Source organism: Mastomys coucha, unplaced genomic scaffold (assembly GCF_008632895.1).
Source record: "Mastomys coucha isolate ucsf_1 unplaced genomic scaffold, UCSF_Mcou_1 pScaffold15, whole genome shotgun sequence".
NCBI classification, from domain to species: Eukaryota; Metazoa; Chordata; class Mammalia; order Rodentia; family Muridae; genus Mastomys; species Mastomys coucha.
In genome coordinates this window covers 106,050,100-106,075,056 of record NW_022196897.1, presented here as the reverse complement: position 1 = coordinate 106,075,056, position 24,957 = coordinate 106,050,100, and the positions used below count along the sequence as shown (strand labels likewise).

At 40.6% G+C, this 24,957-nt stretch overlaps 2 protein-coding genes and 1 long non-coding RNA gene across 6 annotated transcripts in view; 2 read left to right on the top strand and 1 right to left on the bottom strand.

The window, feature by feature from the left end:
- The window catches only part of Ubr1 (ubiquitin protein ligase E3 component n-recognin 1), a 113,253-nt gene extending 98,415 nt beyond the window's left edge, over positions 1 to 14,838 (top strand). Inside the window, exons 41-47 of one of the 2 annotated variants that reach the window (XM_031371573.1) lie at positions 343 to 476; positions 2,601 to 2,709; positions 4,560 to 4,616; positions 5,907 to 5,984; positions 9,064 to 9,234; positions 10,655 to 10,756; positions 12,322 to 14,838. In XM_031371573.1, the coding sequence (XP_031227433.1) occupies positions 343 to 476; positions 2,601 to 2,709; positions 4,560 to 4,616; positions 5,907 to 5,984; positions 9,064 to 9,234; positions 10,655 to 10,756; positions 12,322 to 12,463 (793 nt within the window). In that variant the 3' untranslated portion in view covers positions 12,464 to 14,838. The remainder of the gene's footprint in view (positions 1 to 342; positions 477 to 2,600; positions 2,710 to 4,559; positions 4,617 to 5,906; positions 5,985 to 9,063; positions 9,235 to 10,654; positions 10,757 to 12,321) is intronic. The other variant, XM_031371572.1, reaches the window with a different exon arrangement.
- LOC116090775 lies at positions 1 to 24,949 on the bottom strand. 2 transcript variants are annotated; one of them, XR_004118816.1, is made up of 3 exons: positions 24,616 to 24,949; positions 4,680 to 4,849; positions 1 to 145 (listed from the first exon to the last, which is right to left on the bottom strand). It is a non-coding gene; the product is annotated as an uncharacterized LOC116090775 (long non-coding RNA). The 2 variants fall into 2 exon arrangements; XR_004118815.1 differs by lacking the exons at positions 1 to 145; positions 4,680 to 4,849 and adding an exon at positions 22,923 to 23,822.
- Positions 24,764 to 24,957, top strand: part of Ttbk2 (tau tubulin kinase 2) — a 121,440-nt gene continuing 121,246 nt past the window's right edge. For both annotated transcript variants that reach the window (XM_031371576.1, XM_031371575.1), the window contains exon 1: positions 24,764 to 24,914. In XM_031371576.1, coding sequence (XP_031227436.1) covers positions 24,849 to 24,914 — 66 coding nt within the window. In that variant the 5' untranslated portion in view covers positions 24,764 to 24,848. The remainder of the gene's footprint in view (positions 24,915 to 24,957) is intronic.

Here is a 24,957-nt window from a genome sequence, read left to right as displayed (position 1 = left end):
TTCTTTTTCAATTGACTTTTGCTTTATTTTTATCCTTACCTAAGGAAAGAGCAAGTGCTGGTCCTCTTTTAGAGTCCCCCTGGTAGAGGCTGGGGTTTAGCCGTTGGCAGAGTCTTTGCCTAATGCTCATAGGGCTTTAGTGTCACTGTCAGACAGAAGAAAAGGGATAAAAAACCCTAGGTTTCCTTTAGAAAATAGATACATAAAAACTATTAGCTAACTGAATATTTTTTTTAAATGCTTAGAAACTAAGTCATTAACCAAATGTGATTTTAACAGGGGTCATGTTTAAAATCTAGTTTTCAATCTGGTAAATGTTCTGTTCTGGAATCGTTGCCCTAGCCTCACTGGGTGTGGCGCTCCTGGCTGGTACCTGTGGCTCTCCCTGAAGAATGGCATCATCCCTTACCTTCGCTGTGCTGCGCTGCTTTTCCACTATTTACTTGGAGTAACTCCGCCTGAAGAACTGTTTGCCAGTAAGTAGAAGACTGAAGTCAGAGAGTGAATGGAGACTTGCCTTCACTGACAGAACAGTGGAACCATCTCTGCCCTGCCCACCATCTGCGTTCACACTGAACCCAGGGGCCCTGACCAGGGGTAGTTAAAATTAGTAGTGAGGCCAAAATCCAGTTTGGTTTCATAAGCCACAAATCCTCCTGGTGGTTCCTGAGTGTGCATAGTTAAATCCTTGGTTATTTGATTACCTGTGAGCAAGAGAGAGGAGAGGCATGCTGCAGATAATGGTGTGAGCTGTGCAAGCATGATGACTGGAGTTCAATTCCCACACCCCATGGGACAGGCTAAGTGTAGGACAGCGTGCTAGCTCCCTGGCTAAGGTACTTGTTGCCCAGCCTGACAGCCTAAGTTTACTTCCTAGAACCCACACAGAAGAAGGGCAGACTAACTCTTACAAGTTGTTCTCAAACCTGCAACATGCACACTATAGTATAGTCATGCCTTTCCCCTCCCCGAGTAAATAAGTAAATGTAAAAAAAAGTAAATAAAAATTTAAAAACCAGATGTGGTAGCAAGCAATTGTAATCCTAGCATTTCTTTGAAGAAATGGGAGCAAAGACAGGAGAATCAGCCTGAAGGTTGTGGCCCAGCTAGCTTGGAGTTCCCAGTATAGCAGCAGAAACAAGACAGACCTGGCTTAACAAAGTAGAAAGAAAGAACTTGACTCCTAAAAATTATCCTCTGGCCTCCACATGAAAGCAAGGCTTGTGAGCATACACAAGTACATGCACACACATGTACATGTGTACATACACAGGCATGCATACAATTTTTTTTAAAAAAATACATATGTGCAAGCTGAATGTAGTGGCACACAATTTAATCCCAGTACTCAAGAGGCAGAAGCAGGCCAACTTCTATTAGTTTGAAGGCAGCCTGGTTTACATAGGAGTTCCAGGCTTCCTAAGGCTATATTGTGAAAACTTGCCTCAAAAATAAAATAAACTACCTATATGGAGGCTATAACTGATTGGATATACAGGAAATTGGTGATGTTTGTTACCTTATGGAAAAAAACTGTTCAGGCAGGAAGGTGACTTCATTATATACTTGAGTTAGATTTTGGACATATAGCTATACTGGTGGATCAAAAAGGCCTTCTGAATGTCAAAAACCTGTATTTACTAACAGCATCATTTCTTGTTCTTTTACTTATTTCTAAGTCTAGACAAAAGTAGAGGCTTCCTTGACTTACTATGTCCTCTTTGTGAGAGTCAGAATATTTGTTTGATTTTAAACTGACCAGAATTATCCAGAGGATCACTTTGTCCTTTGAGAATACATACCAACTGATAACATCCTTTTCTTGAACTCAGTCCAATAGGCTAGGTGTGGGCAAGCTTTGTCAGGGTTCTCTATAAAACAGGATGTTACTCTTCAAGTAATTTGTGTGTGCTGCCACATACAGAAAGTTCATGTGTTTATCCAAAGCTGTCATAAAAAAATAAAGTATTTTCTCTTTTTTAGGATTCAGGCAAATATAAAGAAGCTTAAATATGCATGATATGATACCAAATGGTAATGAGTCCTGCAAAGTAAAGCTGCTCATGGCCAGGGTCAGGACTCTGGACATAGGTAGTCAAGATAGAGCAGCATAGAAGGAGCTGAGCTGGACAGAGTTGAAAGGCATTTCAGTGTGCAGGTATTGCTTGGCATAGTGAGAGAACAGTGAAGATATGATTCCAGCTGGAAACCTACTGCACAGGGAGGTCCAGGAGGTAGCCAGATGTATGCATTTCATCTAGGCATTTATTCCACAATAAAGGCTTTGTGAGCTAGGGTGTAGCTGAGTAGAGCACGTCAGCAGTCCAGTCCCCGGGTTGTATCACCAGCAAAGTACCACCTGTCTCCACATAGTACCCCTGGAAGAAGGGACTTTGTGTTGTACACTAAGTGCAGTGGTTAGTCATAGGAGCCACCTGACCAGAGTGACTCTGATTTGTGTTAAAGAGAACCACTGTGGCTTACTTGTCACCCACTGCTTTATGAAGCAGATAGAAATGAGCATAAATAATGAGGGAGCTCCTTTAACACTGTAGATCAGAATAATGTGCTCATTAAATATATCTTGATATTTCTTGCAGATTCTGCTGAAGGAGAATACAGTGCACTCTGTAGCTATCTATCTTTACCCACAAATTTGTTCCTGCTTTTCCAGGAATATTGGGATACCATAAGGCCCTTACTACAGAGGTACTATGGGGGTAAATGTGATTAATGGCTTTACCTAGTTTGAATTTTTTTATTTATATTTTAATTTTTGATTGGTTTTGATACAGGGTTTTACTGTGTTGACCCCAAACTCTGTTCATCCTCAGACTCCTCCAGGGCTCAATTTGAAACATTTGTTTTTATGTTTTGTTTTTTTGTTTTTGGTTTTTTGGGCTTTTTTTGGGGGGGTGGGGTTTCGAGACAGGGTTTCTCTGTGTAGCCATGGCTGTCCTGGAACTCACTCTGTAGACCAAGCTGGCCTCGAACTCAGAAATCTGCCTACCTCTGCCTCCCAAGTGCTGGGATTAAAGGCATGCACTGCCACTGCCCAGCCTTGTTTTTATGGTTTTTGGGTTTTTTTTTTAATTAATTAATTTATTTAATGTGTATGAGTACACTGTAACTGTACAGATGGCCGTGAGCCATCAGGTAGCTGCTGGGAATTGAATTCAGGAGGGCCCTGCTCACTCCGGCTTAATACACTGTAGCTGTCTTCAGACGCACCAAAAGAGGGCGTCAGATCTCATTACGGGTGGTTCCAAAGGACCTGATCCGAACTCAGGACCTTCCGGAAGAGCCGTCAGTATGAGCCATCTCACCAGCCCTCGCTTTTTATGTGTTTAAGACAGGGTCTTAATGTAGCCCAGATTAGTCTAAGACTCACTATGTAACCGAGGATGGCCTTGAACTCCTGTTTCTCTTGTATCTAAATGCTGGAATTACAAATGGGACCACAATCAATGCCTTTCTCTTAATTTGAAAATTTTTAAAATTACAATTATTTTGTAAGCCTTTCAGTAGATTAACATTGGCTGCAAGAGTCAGGAACATACAGATTCTCAGTGCACACACGTAAGGAGTGGGGTTGAGACCGGCCTCTGAGCAGATGAGAGTTGCTCCTCCACGGCTGCACTCCATTCACTTTATTTGTTTTTTGCACATTTATTTTGTTCTTATCTTAAAATTTGGTGAGGAGAGGGAAGTGCTCATAACTAGAATAATAATTAAGAATCAAAAGACTGGGGGCTGGAGAGATGGCTCAGTGGTTAAGAGCACCGCTGCTCTTCCGAAGGTCCTGAGTTCAAATCCCAGCAACCACATAGTGGCTCACAACCATTGGTAACAAGATCTGATGCCCTCTTCTGGAGTGTCTGAAGACAGCTACAGTGTACTTACATATAATAAATACATAAATCTTTAAAAAAAAAAAAAAGAATCAAAAGACTGATCATGGTGCACTTGGGAGGCAGAGGAGGGCAGAGCTCTCTGAGCTCCTGGCCATCCAAGGATTCCGAGTAAGTCCCTGTCTCAAAAAGAAAGAGAAAGATAGAAAGAAATCTATCAGTCTCATACTGGGGCTTGTAGTATCGCTCAGTTTTTAGAGTTCTGGCCTAGCCTGCACAAAGTCCTCTGTTCAGCCCCCGGCACCTTATAAACCAGTCACAATGGCACATGTGCCTAAAATTCCAGAACTCTGGAGGTAGAGGCTAGAGGTTAGAAATTCACTTCTCCTCCCTCCTTCTCTGTCTGAGGGTTGAATCTAGAGCCTTGGAGTAGGCATGTACACCACGCCACGCTGTATGCAGAACACCTATTACTTGTATTGCTACTTCCTAGTATTAATTTCTCTCATTTAAATAGGCAGGTGGTTTCTGTTCTAAAGACTAATTGACCAAACCCTTGAAAAAGGATTTAGAAGGGGTTGGGAGAGTAGGAAAGGAAAGAAAAGGAGTAAGAGGTAAACTTAAATACACAAAGAGAATTAGAGAGCAGCTGGTGCGCACTGCAGTGAGCCTGTGACTAGCCTCCTTTTCCCTTGGGTTCACCTACAGGTGGTGCGGAGATCCTGCCTTACTCAACTCTTTGAAGCAGAAAAGTGCTGTGGTCAGGTTGGTTTTACTCTTTAAGTCTTTGATACATCCAGAACTGTGTTTCTAAAATGGTTGGTTTACCTTCATTCTGGTTTGTCCCCTTTATTCTCAGTTCACTGTTTTCTGTTGGCTTTGCCAGACATCAGGTTCTTCCTGCACTGATTTTTTTCTCGGAATGGTTATCCTTTTCTTCTTAAATTGTCAGAAGCCACGAGCTCTGCTGGAGGAATCACCCTTGAATTGGTGCCTGCCTGTCAAAAGTCAAAGGAGCTTCTTAGTTTGCTAAAGCCAGGAGGTGGTGGTTTACACTGCTCACATAAACTAGTTCCCCACCCCACCCCCCGCCCTTTGAGAATAACGATATGTATATGCTTAGAAACTAGACCCCATGCATACCTCAAAAAAAAAAAAAGAGAGAGAGAGACAATCTTTTTTTTTCAGCTGTATGTGATAGCACATACCTGTGATTCAAGCACTCAAGAGATTGAGGCATGAGGTTTATGAGTTGCAGGCCAGACTGGGCTTTGTAAGGAAATGAGACTGTTTCCAAACTAGCAAGAAGCTTCTTGTTAATGAGATCTGACGCCCTCTTCTCGGGTGTCTGAAGACAGCTACAGTGTACTTATGTATAATAAGTAAGTAAATCTTTGGGCCAGAGCAAGCAGGGCCAGATCAAGTGAGGCTGGAGAGAGAAGAAAAAGTGTCTGAAGGCAGCTATAGTGTACTTACATATAATAAATAAATCTTTTAAAAATGTTTCTAATTATAAAATATAAATTGATTTTCATCTAGGGAGAGTCTCCTGTCATTAAGGTGACCTTCCTTAAGGTACACAGGTCTTTTACCATCTCTCATGAAGGAAATGGATGCTAACATTTGCGACTGAGTATCAAGTGCTAAACATATTCTTTTTCACTTCAGTATCTCGTTTAGTCTTCAAGAGTTTTGGGAGTTTCCTTGATACATGTACACATATGCGCACACACAATCACTATGTAAACCAGGCTGGCTTTGAACTCAGAGATCTGTCTGCCTCTGCCTCTTGATACTAGAGTTAAAGGTATACACAATTATGCCCAACTCCTTCATACTTATATTTAACATCTCTTAAACTATTGAGTCTTAACAGAGTTCATTTAATATTTCTCTTCTTTGTTTTTCCTGAAAACACTAAATTGGTGATATGCCCATGGTTGGAATATATTCAACCTTAGTTTATAGATAAGTAAATGTAGCGTGCTCTGAAGCCTTCTTCAGTTTTAATCCGCTTGTTCATATATAAAACTGTCTTTTAAACTATGCTTCTAGGTATCCTAGAAAAAGAAATAGTTTGATAGAGCTTCCTGATGACTACAGCTGTCTTCTAAATCAAGCTTCTCACTTTAGGTAAGAAGAAAAGGTGTGTGTGTGTGTGTGTGTGTGTGTGTGTGTGTCTGTCTGTCTGTCTGTCTGTCTGTCTGTCTGTCTGTCTGTCTGTCTGTCTGTCTGCCTGTGAGAGAAAGAGAGGAGAGGGAGGGAGAGAGAGAGAGAGAGAGAGAGAGAGAGAGAGAGAGAGAGAGAGAGAGAGAGAGAGGGGCCTACCCTACAACTAATGAACTTATTGTGAAAAAGTGGCCAGTGAGGGGCTAGTGAGAGGTCAGGTGGTAAGGGAGCTGCCACTACACCTGCTGACTCAGAGAACAATCTCCTCCAAGCTGTCTTCTGAGCCCCACACATATACACACAGATTTCTGGGTATGGCTTGCTTAAGAAGTAACTGCTGGGGGCTAGAGAGATGGTTCAGTGGCTAAGAGCATTAGCTGCTCTTCCAGAGGTCCTGAGTTCAATTCCCAGCAACCACATGGTGGCTCACAACCATCTGTAATGGGATCTGATGCCCTCTTCTCTTCTAGTGTGTCTGGAGACAGTGACAGTGTGTTCATAATAAGATAAATAAAATCTTTTTAAAAAGAGGAGAGATTGCTGTATCTCCACTGTACTAGGTTTTCTCAAACCATGCTTCAGTACACAATTGTGTCATTCATCATTGACAGTGTTGCAGAACTCCTGCAGATTGTTCTATTTACTGCCTCCTGCCTGGCCAAACTCTCGCCAAAGGACTTGTAACACTGCTTCTTTTACATGCCCCTGGTCTTTTATCTCCTCATCACTGGTGATCTGCTTTCTGTCTCTATGAATTTAGCTGTGTGGTTTATCCAAGGTGTAGCTGTATAGTTTGTTCTGGTTCGGTTAACATTTTTTATTATATGTATAGGCCACAGTTGTCTATGTTTTCTTCCATAGATGGGCTTTCATATTTATGGTGAGGTTGTTTCTCCCTTTTGGCTATTATGAATAATGTTACTATAAACATTCATGTATGAGTTGCCAGATGAATGTATGGTTTTCATTTCATTTGGATGTATACCTAGGTCATTTGCTAGGTCATATGTTTGACTTTTTTTAGTGTCAAACCCACTATGTCATTTAACAATCTCACCAGCAATGTATGGGACATTATATCTTCACATCCTCACCAGCCCCTAAGTGAACTACCAGAGAAATCTCTCTATAAAATCCCAGGCTTGGGAGGATAGGATCCCTGTTGTCCATCTGGGTTTAAATAAGCCACATTGGAAATATGAGCTGCATCTCCATATCTTCCTGTGCTTAGTTATGGAATAAGGAGTGGGGTAATAGCCAGCTACAAAGAATACCAACAGTTAGCTGGCTGTGCTAGTGCACACCTTCAAAGCCAGCGCTCAGGCAGGGGCAAGTTTGAGTCCAGCCTGAGCTATAGACTCTTGTTTCAACCTTGAAAAACTGTCATAGCAATTGTGGGTAAAACTTTTCTGTATAATGCAGTTTTTAAACAATTGCACACTTCCAAAACCATAGACTTGACTGAGCCATTACAGCAGCAGCAGCAGCTGTTAGTTGGCCATATCAGGTGAAGGCTGGATTCTATAAATGAATCTCAGTATAAATATGAGACTTGTAGCAAATTTTCACTAGACTGTTTATTTAATAATGAACTTTCTTACTGTGGTATAATTCAGGGTATTTTTGTTTTGTTTTATTTTGTGGTACTAGAGTTTAATAAGCCTTTGTCATTAAGCTATATCCAAGCTCAATCAACATTTTTTGCATATTAATCACTACATTCCTGCTACTTATTCTTTTGAAAATGTCATGCATGTATATAGTGTGTTTTGATCATATCCACTCTCCAACTTACCCTCCTCCAATTGTGCCAGGTCTCTCCAAACACACCTCCCTCAAAACTTGGCGCTCATGTTTTTTTAGCTCACAGAGTCCTGTTAGTGCTGCCTATATGGGCATGGATGGAGGGAACTGGCAACTTACCAGTGGGTCCACACCACTACCACCACCAAGGAAAGTGACTCGTCACCCCAGCAGACATCAGCTTCCAATAGCTCCTTGGCTGGGGGCTGAGTAGCCCCTCCTTACTCCGTGCTAGATTTTATTTCTTATGCGTATGAGTGTTTTGCCTACATGTATGTGTGTGCACCATGTACATGCCTAATGCCCATGGATACTTAAAGAATGCATTGGATCCCTGGAACTGGAATTACAGATGGTTGTGAGCCACGTGTGGGTGCTAGGAATTGAACCTGTGTTGTCTCTGCAAGAGTAACAGGTGTGTTTAACCACTGAGCTGACTCAAGCCCCATGCTGGAATTTTTCACTGTGCAAGTAATGACAGCTGCTATGCATTTATGTACGCTGCAGCCATGCCAGGATCAGCAGATAGCACTTCACAGCACCTGTAGGGACGGCTGATAGACATGCACATCTCAGTTGCTAATTCCTGCCACGTTGGGCAGTTCTGTGTATTAACAACTGCCCACTGCAGTAAGAAACTTCTCTCACCAAGGTAAAGAGCAGTACAGGTCTGGCACAGGAGATTCCCAGGGACACTGGGGTCATCACTTGGTATAGGAGGTTGAGCCAGAGCAAAACTCCTGAGCAGTGGGCAGCACAGATGAGACAGGCTCAGGAGGAAATGCTGACTAGTCACCTAGAGCAAGATTCTCGGGTAGCATAGGCCTCCTTTAAGCGGAGCTAAGTCAAAAAAAAAAAAAACATTTTTTTTAAAGTTACTTAATGTATGTATATGCCTCATGTGTGCAAATTTCCATGGAGGCCAGAAGAGGGCATCAGATCCTTTGGAGGTGTAGTTATAGGCAGGTGGGAGGTGCTAGAATGAACTCACATTTTCTGGAAAATTCTCTTAACCGGTGAGCTCTCTTAACCACTGAGCCATCTCTCTAGCCCCTTAATCAACTTTTTAATGTCCTTTTCAAGTAAAATAAATGAACAATCATCTAATTAAACGTCCTTTGTCTTTTATTAGCTTTCTTTGCTGAGTAGGGTGAGGGATGGAAACACGCTTTATTACTGAATAGATCCATGATCTGGTTCTTGTTTTTCCAACACACTGAATGTATCTTCCCCTGTTGAGGTGTCCACGGTCTGCGGATGATGAGCGAAAGCATCCTGTCCTTTGTCTTTTCTGTGGGGCCATCCTGTGTTCTCAGAACATCTGTTGTCAAGAAATAGTGAATGGGGAAGAGGTTGGAGCGTGCGTTTTCCATGCACTTCATTGTGGTGCCGGAGTCTGCATCTTCCTAAAGTGAGTATGGAGTCATTTGGAAGCTGACCAAGGGTCTCATTGAAAGCGTATATCTAGTGAATATGCCAGTAGAATACGTAGTTCTTCAAAAAAAAATAAAATTGTTTACACTTCCTTCATTGTTAGAGAAATCTTAAATGGTATAGATTTTATATCAGTGATTCCAGTTCTGTGTAATATTTAGATATAAAGGGAAAGCTTGAAATCTTATCTTTATGCTTATAAAGTATGTATAAATTATTTAAACTGCCTTACTTATGTGTTTGCTTGTTTATTTATTTAGGTTTTTCAGGACAGGCTTTCTCTGTGTAGCTTTGGTTGTCTTAGAACTTGTTTTGTAGCCCGGGCTGGCCTGGAACTTACAGATATCTTCTGCTTCTGCCTCCAGAGTGCTGGGATTAAAGGCATGGGCCACCATACTCAGCTACTTGTTTTTGAGACAGGTTCTGTCTGTATAAACCAGGCTGGCCTTAAACTCCCAGAGATCCTGACTCCCAAGTGCCTTCTAGCCCAAGTTTGTCTTTTAGATGTTTTTATTTCCTTCTTTAAACAAAAGATTGACTACTTAGAACAATAATGATAAATGTTTATGAATGAAGATAGCTTGCATGAGAGAAATAAAATTTAAAGTTGATTCTGTGTTTTTTCTGTCCATTTTTCCTGTGAAATTCAATTTTTGTCTATATAAACCCCAAAGACTTACTATGAGATATATTATCATTGCTTAAAGGTAGCCTTTGAAACAAGAGGAAAGAATAGTCTAGAAGGCAAACTCAAATACTCATTTGCTTCTAGAGAAGCCACAGGAATAAGTCTGCCTATCCCAACTGTATATTTGTGATTTGTTTATCTTATGATTTCTCATAACCATTTCTATGCAGTCAGAGTCTCAAGGGCCCTCAGAGCATTATTGGAGGCTAGCCTGAACTAGGAAAGCCTTTAGCACTTCCTTGCTTGACAGTTCTAGACTGGAGGATGCTCTTCCTTCCTTGAAGCCCCAGCCACATTTCTCCAGGATCCTAGGGCTCACAGGACAGTCTCTTTTCAGTATATCCAGCCAGAATTATTAATTTCTCATTTTTCTAGATCGATGGATCCTTATCTATTGCATCAAGAAAAACAGCAGTGTTTGTTCCTTCTACTCAGACAAAACACAGTTTACCGATGAGCAGTGGTGGCACATGCCTTTTAATCCCAGCACTGGGGAGGCAGAGGCTGATGGGATGAGTTCAAGACCTTTCTTCAAAAACAAACAAAACAAAACAAAAACCCCACAGTTTAGTGTATCCATCCACAACTGTATTGCCTTTTTATTGATTTTTTTAAATGCTTACTAGCCATGTCTTTAACTTTGATTCAATATCTATCACCTGCATATATGTATCTAACAGTGTTTCCTAACATTGGTTTTATTTTTCAGAATCAGAGAATGCAGAGTGGTCTTGGTGGAAGGAAAAGCCAGAGGCTGTGCCTACCCAGCCCCTTACTTGGATGAATATGGAGAAACAGACCCAGGGCTAAAGTAAGATTTTCTTTAATGGAAGGTTTAATCAGTTGTCTTATATTTTATTTGCTTTATTGTATGTGTATATTAACAGTTCTTTAAACATAAAAATCAAGAAATAGAGTTACTGGTGGTTGTGAGCGGCCATTTTGGTACTGGGAGCTGAACTTTGGTCTTCTACAACAGTAGTGAGTATCTTAACCATTGAGTCCACTCTCCAGCCCACCTGGCCCTGGGGAAATAGTAAGACAGGTTCACTGGTTCTAGGAGGGTAGATGGCTGGTCAGTACCACATGTTATCACACTCAACTTTTTATGTTGAGGGGCATAGGGCAAGGGGCCCTTGAACTCAGGTCCTCATGTTTACATGGCAGGTACTTTACTGACAGAGTTCTCTCGAAAACTTTATTATTCTTTTAAAATATCATCCAGATGAATAAATTCACTAGATAGGGCTTGGGCTTTATTGGATTATATAGGGATTTGTTTTTATTAAGACAGCATTTGACTTGACTTTAAGTTTAAGAGGAAGGTACTGAATGGTAAAAGTAGTTAATGCTGATCAGGGTGGAGGTCACCTTTAATTCCAGTACACAAGAGGCAAGTACAGGTGGGTGGTATCTGTGAATTTAAGGTTCATCAAATCTGAATAGTGGCCAGCCAGGGCCACATGGTAACAGTCTATCTCAAAAACAAAACCAAGAGCAACAACATCAAAATAGTTAATAACCGAGGATAATCTTGAGTTGTCCTAGAAAAATACAAAAATGTGGAACTTTTAAGTTAATGATAAACAGTGTGAAAGTTGACAAGGAGCTGAGATATTTGATGTTCCAGGGGCTTAGATGCCGGTTATCTCTATTACTGCACTCAACAGACTTCAGGCTTTTTGTGTTAGCTGGCACAGTGTTGCAAACTAGGTAACCCTGGAATAGAAGTGTACTTAAACATTTGCTAAGCCAGGTATGATGATGTACATCTATACGTAGTCCTTGCTACCTGGAGGATGAAGCAGCAAGGTCATTGGAGTATCGCTGTTCAAACCCAGCCAGAACACTGTAACAAGACTGAGAAAAAAAACACAAACAAACAAGAAAGTGCTCACCAAGCATGTGCAAGATGAACCACAAGGAAGGTTATAAAACAAAGTATTTCTGAGCAGAAGAATGATTTAAGGCCTTGGTGTTATGCCTCAAATCTAACCTCCTACACAAAATCATAAACTGAAGCTGGGTAAACTGTGGAGGACAGAAAGCCATTAGAACCCTGTTCAGCTAACCACCAGAAAAGACCAGAGCTGCTTCAAGTTAGAACCTGTTTAAATGAGGTCTCATTATGTTCATTATGTATGAGACCTGATTTCCCAAATAGTCAAGGAGTCCATTTCTGCTTCCTTAACTAAGTGGTGTGCCAAGTTCTTAAATCGGTGGAGAGTTGCCCTGTTTCTCAGCCTGTCCTGACACTTGTGCTCACAACTGCAGGGATGTCTTGATAGTGTATACTGATTTAAGACTAGCAATGGCACTGTTATTGATTAAAGCTTAGATGTCGGTTTTGTTTTTTGTTTTTGTTTTTTCCTGAAGGAGGGGAAACCCACTTCATTTATCTCGGGAGCGGTATCGGAAGCTGCATTTGGTCTGGCAACAGCACTGCATTATAGAAGAGATCGCTCGGAGCCAGGAGACAAATCAGATGCTATTTGGATTCAACTGGCAGTTACTTTGAGCTCCAGCTCTGCCTCCAGACAATCATGAGTGACAACAATAATAAAGACTCATCTAAAATTCTAGAGAGCTTTCTGAAGACGGAGAAGTATTGGAGGGTCTTTTGATCCATGTCTAGATTCACATACATTAATAAAATATTCCGTAATGGAATATTGCTTTCAATTATCAAACATAAGCTTCAAGGGAAAAACAAGACATAGATTAATGTTTTATGTTCTAGAACACTAAAGAAATGCTTGTTCATCCGTGTCTATTTCTGCTAATATTTCCAGAAAACTCCTTTCCCTTCATAACTGTCCTATTTCATTTCATATCATCCACCTGGTTAATGAGGTCACATTAAGCATTTGTGGATATTTCTCCATCTGGTTAACATCTCTGCACTTTTGTATTTGGTGTTTCCCGAGTGTAGTTTAGCTTGCATTAGATCTCTGACAAGATGCTAATCACCTGTGATGGCCTAAAGAGGAATTGCACACCATGCAGTTTCTTTCCACTAAAGATTTCAAAACATGTAAACAACTTTCTTCTTTAAGATAATATCCTTATTGTACCACCTATGGCTTCAGCAAGAAACAGATCTAAGTCTCTATATGGACAGAGTGTTAGTTGTGCTAGTCTGGAAAGCATCCTTCCAATGCAGACCTCAAGAAGAATCAGGAGAATGTACTCATTATGCATTCCTTATACAAAAAGCCTGTTATCCTCACCTGATTCCAGGTAGCTCGGTGGAGTCACAAGTTAGCCATTGGTTCCATTTTTCAAGGCAGGTTTCTGCAGTGAGATCTCTTGTCTCTTGTGGCCCCATTCTATTGACTTTCCGAAAACTCTGTTTTGAAGCAAACTCTTTGTAGAATGAGAATCATAAAATTGCCCCAGTGAATGGTCATAAGAGATTAAATTAGAACACTTGTATTTAAGCCAGTTCTTCAACCTTCTATGGCTTGTAAGAAACAGATCCTTGATTTGATGATGTCTATGTGAAACCTTTCATAAATGACTGTTTATGATTAATATAAACAGCCAAAAAAAAAAAAAAAAGCAATGTAATCAGGTCTGTGTCCTGTTATAACCTGCTGTGGTTGAGCCATCTTGCTTATAAATAATGCAGCTCTCTTGAGTCTGTGCATAGACTTCTTGATTCTTGCTTTAATGTTTTATATCAACAACTTGTGAGTAGCTCCGTTGATACTTATTTTAGCTTCTGTGGTATTGGGTAATATTGCAGTTGAAAGATGTGTTTGGAGATTATATCTTCTTTTGCCCTTGGCTACTGCTGCCATTTGTGTCTAAGTGTTCTCCTGCCTTCTGTTTAGTGAAGGCAAGGAAGTAAAAATACATTTGCTGAGTGATCAGTGATACACATTTGGGGCTAAATTTGTTGCCACTTTTGTGGAATGAAAAGTGGTTTTGCAGTAAGGGACTGCAGGCACCAGACTCACAATCATGATTCCCTTCTTGGATAAATACTATTCAGAAGAAAGCAGGAACTAGATGCAACTATAGTGAGCAGTTCACAGCAATTGTAAGAGACAAAGATCAGTAAATTCAGTATTTGGCTTGTGCCATTTGCCAATATGATTAAGTGCTTTGAACACTGTCCTTTGTTTTTTCTATAATTTTTTTTGAGAGATTGTTTAGCTCTGAAATCTGGGCTAGAAGAGACAACAGAAGATGCTCATTTCTGCCTTAGTCATCTGGCCCCCATTTGCCAAGGATAAAGACTTTATTTTTAGCCTTCTTAGATTCAATTTGTAAACCCTGGAGCTAAGCTTTCAAGCTGCCAGGAGGACTAGCTAGCACTAGCCAAGGAACCTAATTCATCACTGAGTTCTGCTTCTTGAGATGGAAGTTTCTACATTGGAAGTGGACATAGGCCATAGTGCTGCCCCAGCCCAAGGGATTTTTAATAGCATTCATCATGACAAGCGATTTAAGTCTGCTAAGAAGTTTACTTAAGCAACCAAGTCACTTTATTTAGTGTAGGATGTGAAAGAATTCGTTTAGTAGGATGGCTCCGACTCTGTTTTTGATATTGGTGAGGGGCTGGCGAGGATTTTAATGATACAGTAAAGATAAACATATATGTGTATAATTAATTTATTATGTTAGTGTACGGGCTGTGAGTTCACCTTTTAGTGGTCGTTTGTCATTTCATAACAACTATGCATTTTGGTTCACTGTGATGATGATGATGATCTATATTTAGTGACTGCAACATGTTTATACCACTGATTCAAATTCCATTCATGATGAAGTTATACAAATGATGCATATATTGATATCTTTTATTGCAAAAATGTAAATTAAAAACTTGTATAATGTTCTTGTGCTTTTTGAAATAAAATATCTTATATGTGTATATTTAAAAAGAAAAAAGGGACTTCTCATGTTTGGGGATTTGGGTTTGAAGTATAAAAATCTTACCTAGAAAGCAGCTCTACTTAAAAGTATGTCAGCCCAGCCATGTTTTTTTGTTTGTTTTAGGCAGAGTCTCTTGAGGCTTATGCTGGGCTCAAACTCATGACATAGCCAAGGCTGGCCTTGAACTCCTGATCCTTCTGCCTCCATCTCTGAAGTATGTCACCATACCCAGGTTAAAGTTTTTTCAAGACACAGACTTTTAGGGTTAATGGTCTCCAAACTTTTTGACTCTACATTCCATCACCATGTGTAGATTTATACATATTATTTTCATGTAGTGTTTCATGCCTCCTTTAAACACATTTTATGACATAGCATAAAACTGGAAGGTTTTAGTTCAACCAAGTTTGCCCCCTTGTCATAATTAAGCTCTCAAAGGTATAAAACATAAAGATTCTCAAAGATGCAAGAGAAAGAAACAAGCATAAGAGTCCGTGTTTACCTGATGGCAAACTTCTCAGAAATCTTGTAAGCAAAGAGAAAGTACTTAAGATGTACATAGTCAGCCAAGAAAAAGCTAGCCTGCAGGATTGAAAGAGAAAAAAGATATTTCCCAATAAAAAGCTAAGAGTCTATCTCTGCCAGAGCTGTCCCACAAGAAATGCTAAAGGGGACTCATAGAAGAGAAAGACTTTAGGGGTAAGAGTTTAGGTCAGGTAGACCACTTGCCTAGTATGTCTAAGACCCTGGGTTTGATTCCCAGCACCACAAGAAAGGAAAACGATATGAACTCACAGGCAAGAGTGACTGTACAGATGAATTCAGAATATTCTAGTGTTATAAAACAGTTGGGCAGCTGGGCAGTGGTGTCACACGCCTTTAATCCCAGCACTTGGGAGGCAGAGGCAGGTGGATTTCTGAGTTTGAGGCCAGCCTGGTCTACAGAGTGAGTTCCAGGGCAGCCAGGGATACACAGAGAAACCCTGTCTCAAACAACCACTATTAACCAATATGAAGATTAAAAAAAAAAAAATTCTACAAGCCAAGGACAGTGTGTGGTTTGTGCCTGGCAGTCCCAATTACTCAGGAGTCTGAGGCAGAAGGATTGCTTGAGCCTATCAGTTTGGGAACTAGCCTCCATAACAAAACCCTGTGTCTGAAAAGAAAATAATGGCATATGAGAGTGTCTTTTTCTATTGCTGTGATAAAAATATACTGGTAAAAACCAACTTTAGAAATAGATTATTTTGGCTCACAGTTAAGAGTAACAGAGGCTTAGGTAGCTTGTCTCACTGTATCTGCAGAAAGTATGAAGCAACCAGTTCTTGGGATCAGCTCACTTTGTCCTCTCTTGTACAGGCTAGTATCTCAGCTCAGGTATGGTCTCTTCACCTCACCACAGTAGGTAGGTCTTCCTGTTTAAACTAAAATAATCAAGACAATCACCCAGAAGTTCATCAGATCTCACCAAGCTGACAACTGAGATTAACCATTGCAGACAAAGTCAAATAGGAAGATAGGAATGAAACATTCAAAGTTCATCAAGGAAGAGTGACCTCGGAAGTGTAGGGTTTGTTGTTTAATGTAGTCTTTCCTCATGTTATACTGCTGTCATACAGATCAACTTGTTATAACCAAACTGAGGTTTTTAAGCCTATAGTAACCACAAAACAAAAGTCTAAAGTAGACAAACAGAAAATAGTAAGTGATCAAAATGTGACTGGAGTAAATCATTTAGCCAAAAGGAAAAGTCTAAGAGAGAAAGAAAAGAACTCAAAACTAAAAGATATGTTACATAATTGCTTACCACCAAATAGCTAACCAGTGAAATGAAATGAAATCTACAATTACAAGACAGAGTGATTAACTTGAATAAAAAAACTATGCCCACGTTATGCTGCTTACAAGGACATGATTTGATTTCACCTTTAATAGGTGAGCCGGTAAAGGCACTGGCCACCAAGTCTGACAATCTGAGCTCCATCCCCAGACCACACATGGCAGAGAAGTAGAATAAGGTAGAAAAGACCATTATTAAATGCTGATTTAGTGATTTATTAAAGCACTGCTTGTACTGTCTGTTTGCCAAGCATGATGTCACTTGCTACCTGAAACATAATGACACGGAGAAATAGCTGGAACAATGGGCTGTTGCCCTTAACAACCTGCTGACTGCAATGTACACTCTGTAAAATATTGCTTGTTTGCCTGGCCCACCTAGTGGTTTTTGAATATAAAATGAGAATGCAAACTGGATCCAGCATCAAAGCCTTTCAGGAGCTGTCCTGGAGTTGGTCCACTGGTGATATCTCTTCTCCACTCTCATTGGTGTGTGATGCTTATTCCAGAAAGATTCCCCACAAGTAGAGAACTGACTACACAAGCTGTTCTCTGACCTCCACATGCACACCACAGCACATATGACCTATACAAACACATATATCCATATGTGTGTGTGTGTATGTGTGTATACACACAAAAACCAGTAAATAAGTGCCAAAACATAACAAAATATGCAGGTACTGAGAGTAAAGAAATTCAATAAGATGTTCCATGCAAATGGAGCCCCACCCCCCCAAAAAAACACAAAGAATTATCATGTGAGGTGAAGTACAGCTAAATCAAAAGTGTGTGTGAGTGTGTGTGTGTGTGTGTGTGTGTGTGTGTGTGTGAGAGAGAGAGAGAGAGAGAGAGAGAGAGAGAGGAGAATTGGCTGGCCAGCTACTCGGTAGTCTGGGAAAGAAGATCACTTGAGCCAACAAATTTGAGCACAGCCTGGGCAACATGGTGTGAGTGACCCTGCCTTGGGTTGGGGAAATGGAATAAAATGATAAGGGGTCAGCTCAGCAGGAGGAATGAACAATTCTAAACATGCAGTGATATTAAAATACCCAGATATACAAAACATGATATTCATATACCTGGAGGAGATGGACAGTTATTACAAGGGACTCAGGGAGGGATTCTGAGTTGTAATTATAGCTGGCTCAGAACTCACTGGACCAAGTTTCCATCTCCAACTGGGTCTACAGCAACCTGATTTGTAAAGAGCAAACATAGCAGTATACACAGCAAAATTAGTACAGAGGACAGGCAGCAGCAACCCTGGAATGCAGCCCTGGAACCAGGTAGCCAAATTCTGCTACTATGCATTTACCACTGCTAAAGTAAAGTTACTAAGAGTGTCCCCCCAAGCCAGGAGAGATGGTACGTGCATTTAATCTTAGGACAGGGACCAGCTGATCTTGTGAGTTTGATAACAGCCCTGTCTACATTTAGAGTGCCAGGACTAAGTAAGTAAAAGTGTATGTTCTCTCTCTTCTGAAGTCTTGAAAATTAACCCTGGTCATGTTTCTGCGTAGGCCTTAAAGAATCAATAAAGCAATATATAACCATCTTAAAGCAGAAGATAAAAAAAAAAAAAAAAAAAAAAAAAAAAAAAGCAAGCCCAGGCTGAAAAGATGGCTCAGGAGTGAAGAGCATGTTTTGTTCTTCAGAAGACATGGATTGCATTCCCAGGTACTTCAGCATGTGCGCTCTTGTATTCTCTCTCTGTCTCTCTCTCTCTGTCTCTCTCTCTCTCTGTGTGTCTCTCTCTCTTTCTCTGTCTCTCTGTCTCTCTCTATCTCTCTGTCTCTGTCTCCTGTCTCTCTCTGTGTGTCTCTCTGTCTCTGTCTCTGCCTCTCTGTCTCTCTCTGTCTCTGTCTCTCTCTGTGTGTCTCTCTGTCTCTCTCTGTGTGTCTGTCTCTCTCTGTCTCTCTGTCTCTCTCTCTCTCACACACACACACATACACACACTTAAAAGTTAGAAAATAATAGAATAAAAAACAAAAACAAACCTTTAAGGGAAGCCAGAAGTCCTTAGAGCACAGGTTCAGAAGTTGATACAAAGCATGAGAGCATGTGTGTAGTTTTGCTCTTACTAGTATTTAGCTTTTTTCATTAATCAATTTGCAGTGCCAGGAATCAAACTCAGAACTTTGAGCATGCCAGGCAAGTGCTCTAATACGGAACTATACTCCCACTTCAAGAATTAATTCCTGCAAAAATAGGTTTGTGAGGTGTTTTGTTTGTTTGTTTGTTTGTTGTTTGTTTTTCCGCGGGTCTTCTCTATGTAGCCCTGGCTGTCCTGGAACTCACTCTGTAGACCAGGCTGGCCTCGAACTCAGAAATCCACCTGCCTCTGCCACCCAAGTGCTGGGATTAAAGGCATGCGCCACCACTGCCTGGCTTGTTTTTGTTTTTTGTTTGTTTGTTTGTTTGTTTGAGACAGGGTTTCTCTGTGTAGCCCTGGCTGTCCTGGAACTCTGTAAACCAGGCTGGCCTTGAATGCAGAAATCCACCTGCCTCTGCCTCCTAAGTGCTGGCATTAAAGGCGAGTACCACCACTGCCTGGCTAGGTTTGTGAGTTTTATTGTTTGGTTTGGGTTATTTGTTTGGTTTTTGTTTGGTTTGGTTTAACAATTGAATGTCCTTAAGTATTAAAAAGGAGTAGGAAATATGAAGGATTACAGTTTATAATAATAAATACATATAAAAAAACAAAATTCAAAACATAATAGAACATATGGGATCCACATCTTGTATTCATTTAATCCTCCATAAGACGTTATATAGAAACCTTGATTTTTGTATATGTGTATATATGTATGTATATATACATATACATATATACATATATATATTCATATATATACATATACATACATATATTATATATAGTATATTTCTAGAAATTTATCTGCCATTTACAAATATTTTTATAGTGTAGAATATACTATGCCCAAATAACAGTACTAGAAAATATATTAGAATAATATTTATCAGGATGGTTATCATCCTACCTCAATAAAAGTTTTTTCAAAACCTCTAAGTAGGAGGCCGAGTACCCCCTGCAATGCTAGACTCTGATCACTAGGGTTCGCTATTAGCACTGCCAGCCTACTAAACTGTCAGGGTCTCAAAATCACCAGTTAGTGTGAGCAGTTCAGCATTTGGAGTAGCAAGCTAAACCCAAACTGTAGAAATCATAGAGTTTTTTTCCTGACTTTCAGGAGGCACACAACATCAGGGATCACAGCACTACCTTGTCATTTTTCATTTTAAAACTGTGAATATAACACTGGGCAGAATGAGCACAAGCCCATAATCCCAGCACTTGGGAAATGGAAGTATGGTAGGAGCTATGAAATTAGAAGCTAGCCTGTGCTAGTGGTGAGACTTTTGTCTCAATAAAACCAAGTGAACCAATGAGCTAACTAGATCTATAAGGATATAATAATGTATTACTAGATGACTTTCCTGTTGCACACAAGAGGGATCAAAACAAAGAAAACTCCCAAAACAAAAAAGCCCTGAGCATTCAATTCCCAGTACCCAAATATAAAACAGCACCTGACAGGGCTGGAGAGATGGCTCAATGGTTAAGCTTTGGCTGCTTTTCCAGAGGATCTACGCTCAATTCCCATCACTCACATGGCAGCTCACAACTGTAACTCGAGTTCCAGTGGATCCAACTCCCTCAAACAGACATACATACAGGCCAAACACCAAGAAGATGCACATTAAAAATAAATACATAAAAAACCTGAGCAAAACCATAGAATTTAATATTTTAAAAAACTTGCCGGGAAGTGGTGGCACACGCCTTTAATCCCAGCACTTGGGAGGCAGAAGCAGGAGGATTTCTGAGTTTGAGGCCAGCCTGGTCTACAGAGTGAGTTCCAGGACAGCCAGGGCTAAACAGAGAAACTCTACCTTGAAAAACCAAAACAACAAACAAACAAACAAACAAACAAACAAAAAACAACTTAACTACTGGCTTGAAGCTATGGCTCAGTGATGAACTACCTTCCTGGAATGTGTGATAGTGGAGGGTCAATCTAGTACCTTACCCCTACAAAAAGCCTTTTTAAGTGTTACCTTTAATGATATCATTAGTCTGAGTCTCATAAAAACTAGGGGAAAATGGCAAGGAAATTAAGAAATAACTACAGGGGGGCAGCAGTGGTATATGCATTTAATCCCAGCACTCAGGAGGCAGAGGCAGGCAGATCTCTGTGAGTTTGAGGCCAAGTGGGTCTACAGAACAAGTTTTAGAACAGCTCAAGGCTACATAGAGAAACACTGTCTCAAAAAAACAAAACCAAAAAAACCCCTATAATTAGAATAGAATCATAGAATCATTTCTTCCCTTCTTTTTGCAGGGCTAGAGACCAAACCCAGGGTCTTTAGGCAAGCTAGTTAAATGGTCCATCATTGATCTTACCCTAGAATTACTTTATAAATGTAAACTTCTTTTTCTTTTTTTTACTTTACTTTTTTTGTCAGTCTCAATACTCCCTTATAGTCTATTTTAATTGCCATTAAACCAAATTGATATTCAATAATTCATATCCTACAAATTATGCTTACATTGTCTAGCCATCCAGCTTTTTTTCTAGCTTTATTCTTCATATTTGGATCTTTAAATTTTTGACATAAAGCTTATCAACACAAAATGATGAAGTTTCAAAATATTAAAAAATAAAATCAGGCCTGGCAGTGGTGGAGCACGTCTTTAATCCCAGCACCTGGGAGGCAGAGGCAGGTGGATTTCTGAGTTCAAGGCCAGCCTGGTCTACAGAGTGAGTTCCAGGACAGCCAGAGCTATACAGAGAAACTCTGTCTCAAAAAAAAAAATAAAATAAAATAAAATCAGAACACAAAACAGGGTAGTTCAGACAATTGGTGTGAAGATATTTCCGTTAAAAACTGAACTGTGGCACTCTCAGAGAATCCTGGCCTCTGGCTCACAGTCTTGTTTAGTGACTCCTGTTATAGTGTGTCTAACTACACTACAAACTTCCAAAGCAGTAGTTGCTACAATGCATTCTATAGGATTTGGGTATTTGCTAAGTACATAGCAGAACTCTGAAGTTTATTTGTTTTTCCAAGTACCTAGCAAAGTAGTCGACCCTATGAAAATTTGTTTATAGAGATTTTGTCGATTGAGTAATGTTTAAATAGAAACTAGTTTGATGAAAAATTTAAAGGCGAGACTGTTTGGCGGTTTGCAGAAGCGTTTGTAAACCCCACTATTGAATTTCATGTTCTGAAGCACTGTGTACTCAGTTTGAAAACAGCTGTAAGGAAAATAATTAATGCACAGTTATTAGTGTACAATTCTGAGGTCTCAGAGCTATTGTTTTTGCTCTTTTTTGACTCCAGGTATTGGACTCAGAACTTTGTTCATGATGAACCTGTGTTCTACCAGTGAGCTACACTCTTAGCCACCTGAGACTTGCTTTTCTGGTGCAGCATTAGCTAATTCTCTTGTGCTGACAAAACACGTGGGGGTGGGGGAAGCAGTGTTGCCAGGTATCTGTGGGGGTGGAGTTTATACAGAATGCCAACAAGCAGCTTAAGAGTTTATTTTGGTTCATAGTTCAGAGGTACAGAGTCCAGTATGGAGGGGGAAGCTATGGAGCGTGAGACGTCTGTTCCCCTTAGTGTTTAACTTGCTTTCTTGCTTTTCTGCACACATGCTACCAGCATTGGTACTCAGGGCTGGGAATGGGAGATGCTTTACCATTCCCATGCCAACTGCACACATTCACTCAGGGTTCCTCTGCACCCTACAATGCCACCTGGATTAGGGTGTGTCTTCCCCCTCTCCACTAACAACATCTAGATAATACCTCATAGTCTCACCAAACAGCTTGTCTCTCTGGTGACTCTAGCTAGAACCCTGTCAAGTTGACAAAGGATCTTAACCATCACAGGTGCAGGGGGGGTGGACTCAACACTTCCTTCACATCCCAGAAGAATTTTTAAAGGCAAGGGAGGAAAGAATGTCAGCCATCTCCTTTCTTTGGTCTGCACCTCTGCTTCCTACTGTGGTGTTGGTGTTTGGGGATATGGTTCCGGAGTATTGTGCTTGTCCTGCTAGGGTACAATAAACAAAAAAAATATTCTGTCATGTTGCCCTGGTAACCACATGCTACAAATGACCCATGTAGGTAATTTCCTGTTGAGATCAGGGGAACATTACAAAGTGGCACCTAAATGTGGGTAGATTAGCACACACATGGAAGAACTGGAAAAGGAAAAGGGCTATTCAGTGTGTTCTTTATTTCATGCTAAGGCAAAGGGGAAAAAAACTATTGTAAAGTGAATTCTGTCTTATATGAAAACTACCTGGTATAAAACTGAATCTTACTGAATACTTTGTGAGATTCTTTATAAGTCTGAGTTTTGTTCTTCATGTATCTAGGGCATCCGCACACCTGAGTCAGTCATCTATTTCACCTTTATTTTCCCAAATCTTTTCTTTACTTCAAGGCAGGGTTTCTCTGTGTAGCCCTGGTTGTCCTGGTACTCTCTCTGTAGACCAGGCTGGCCTCAAACTCACTGTCTCTGCCTCCTGAGTGCTGGGACTTAAGGTGTGCAACCATCACTGCCTATTTTCTGCCCAAATCTTTCTGTATTAGTAGTTACAATCAACCAGTGTTGAAGATAATAATAAACCTTTATTTTTGATGCTGCGGATTAAACCTTAAACATTTATTGTATTATATTTTTGTGGGGCTGAATTTGGGGAGTGGCTTAGCTAGCTGATTCTGGCTTGGCTTATTTTACAAGGTGATTGTCAAGACGCCAGCTGGAAGTTGTAATTGCAGCATGCCCAAGGCTGAGGCAGGAAGATCAAAAAATTGAGGCTATTCAGGGCTTCGTGGGGGCTACATCCTATCTTTAAAAGAAAACAATGAAGATCCCACAATGAAACCCATTTGTATGTTAACCTAATTTTTTTTTTTTAATTCTACCTGGTTATGTAGCACATGTCTGTATTAAATAATGGAAAAAAAGCATTTTCCAACTTTCATCAATAGAAACAAAACAATCTGGCTACTTCTTTATGTTTGAAGAGAGCAAGATGACTTCATCATCAGATGCCTTTTGTTCTGGTTTTTATCCAAGAGCCTGAACATGTCAGGCAGTAAAGATGTCTCCTGTTTGTAAAAGAACATAAAGAAGCTGATATTTCCTTCTCAGTAAGAACATTTCTGTCACCTAAGAAAATATTTGAAAATAAAAGTGAAGTTTTACAATTCATCCCATCGCATCCTTTCTGTCCATGGCAAAGTTGTGGCAGTCATTGTAACTGTTAAGGAAAAAGAACGTTGGGCATACAATATTTAAGCAGGTCCGCAGTTTGGTTTTGACATCAGTTTTGTGGCCTTGGTAAAGTTAATTCTTAATTTTTAATGTCTATATAATGGACAGTAAAGAAAGGAGGGGACTTACTCTTAATTTTTTTTGTTTTTTGTTTTTGTTTTTTCACCAAAGAGCTTGGCACATTCAACATGAAATATGTCTCCCTCACAGCCTCAATGTTCCATCCTTCATAGTTAGTCTTTGTTATGTCTTGAGCCACTCCTGCAAACTCCCAGCTTAGAGTCCCAGACTGGTCCACACGAAAGTTGTTCATTGTCTTTATCAAAAAGCCAATGAAATCTTTTTTCGTAGGTTGTGAATGGGCACTCCCTCGCCAGGCTGACATCTTTCAAACTCCTTTCTTTTCTCCCACCTTCGGGTTTCCCGGCCCTAGCCAGCAGCTTAGGTTAGAGGACAGCGCCCATTTCCCAGATCCTATCAGATCTAGGTCTGAGCAGGCGAGTAGACCTTAAACAGTAACCCGGCCTCACGATTCTCGACACGACTCCATCAGTGACAAAGCATCACCAATTTTCTTCCAAAGGGCCCAACTCTGTGACCATAAGCACGCTAAGCTAGAACACCTACTGAAGTCGGCTCTCAGAAGCACTGCGCCTTACATCTCTCCTCAGGACAGGCCGGCCGTTGCAGCGGAGGCTGGAACTACAAGTCCCAGAATCCCAGCGCACACGCGCACCGTCATTGTGATGCTCCTTTCCCGGTAACTCGCCCTCTCAGGCAAACCTGAAGATAGCGGCAATTCTCCGGTGGGGGGCGGAGAAGCTCTCGGCCCAATTCTCCGCCCCCTTCCTGGATAGGCAATGGGACTAGCCAACCGACGCCACGGGCTGGGAACGTGCTCTCCAATTAGCACCCGCTACGGAGAGGTGGGCGGTGCGCGCTGGCAGGGCAGGTGGGCTAGGCTGTGCG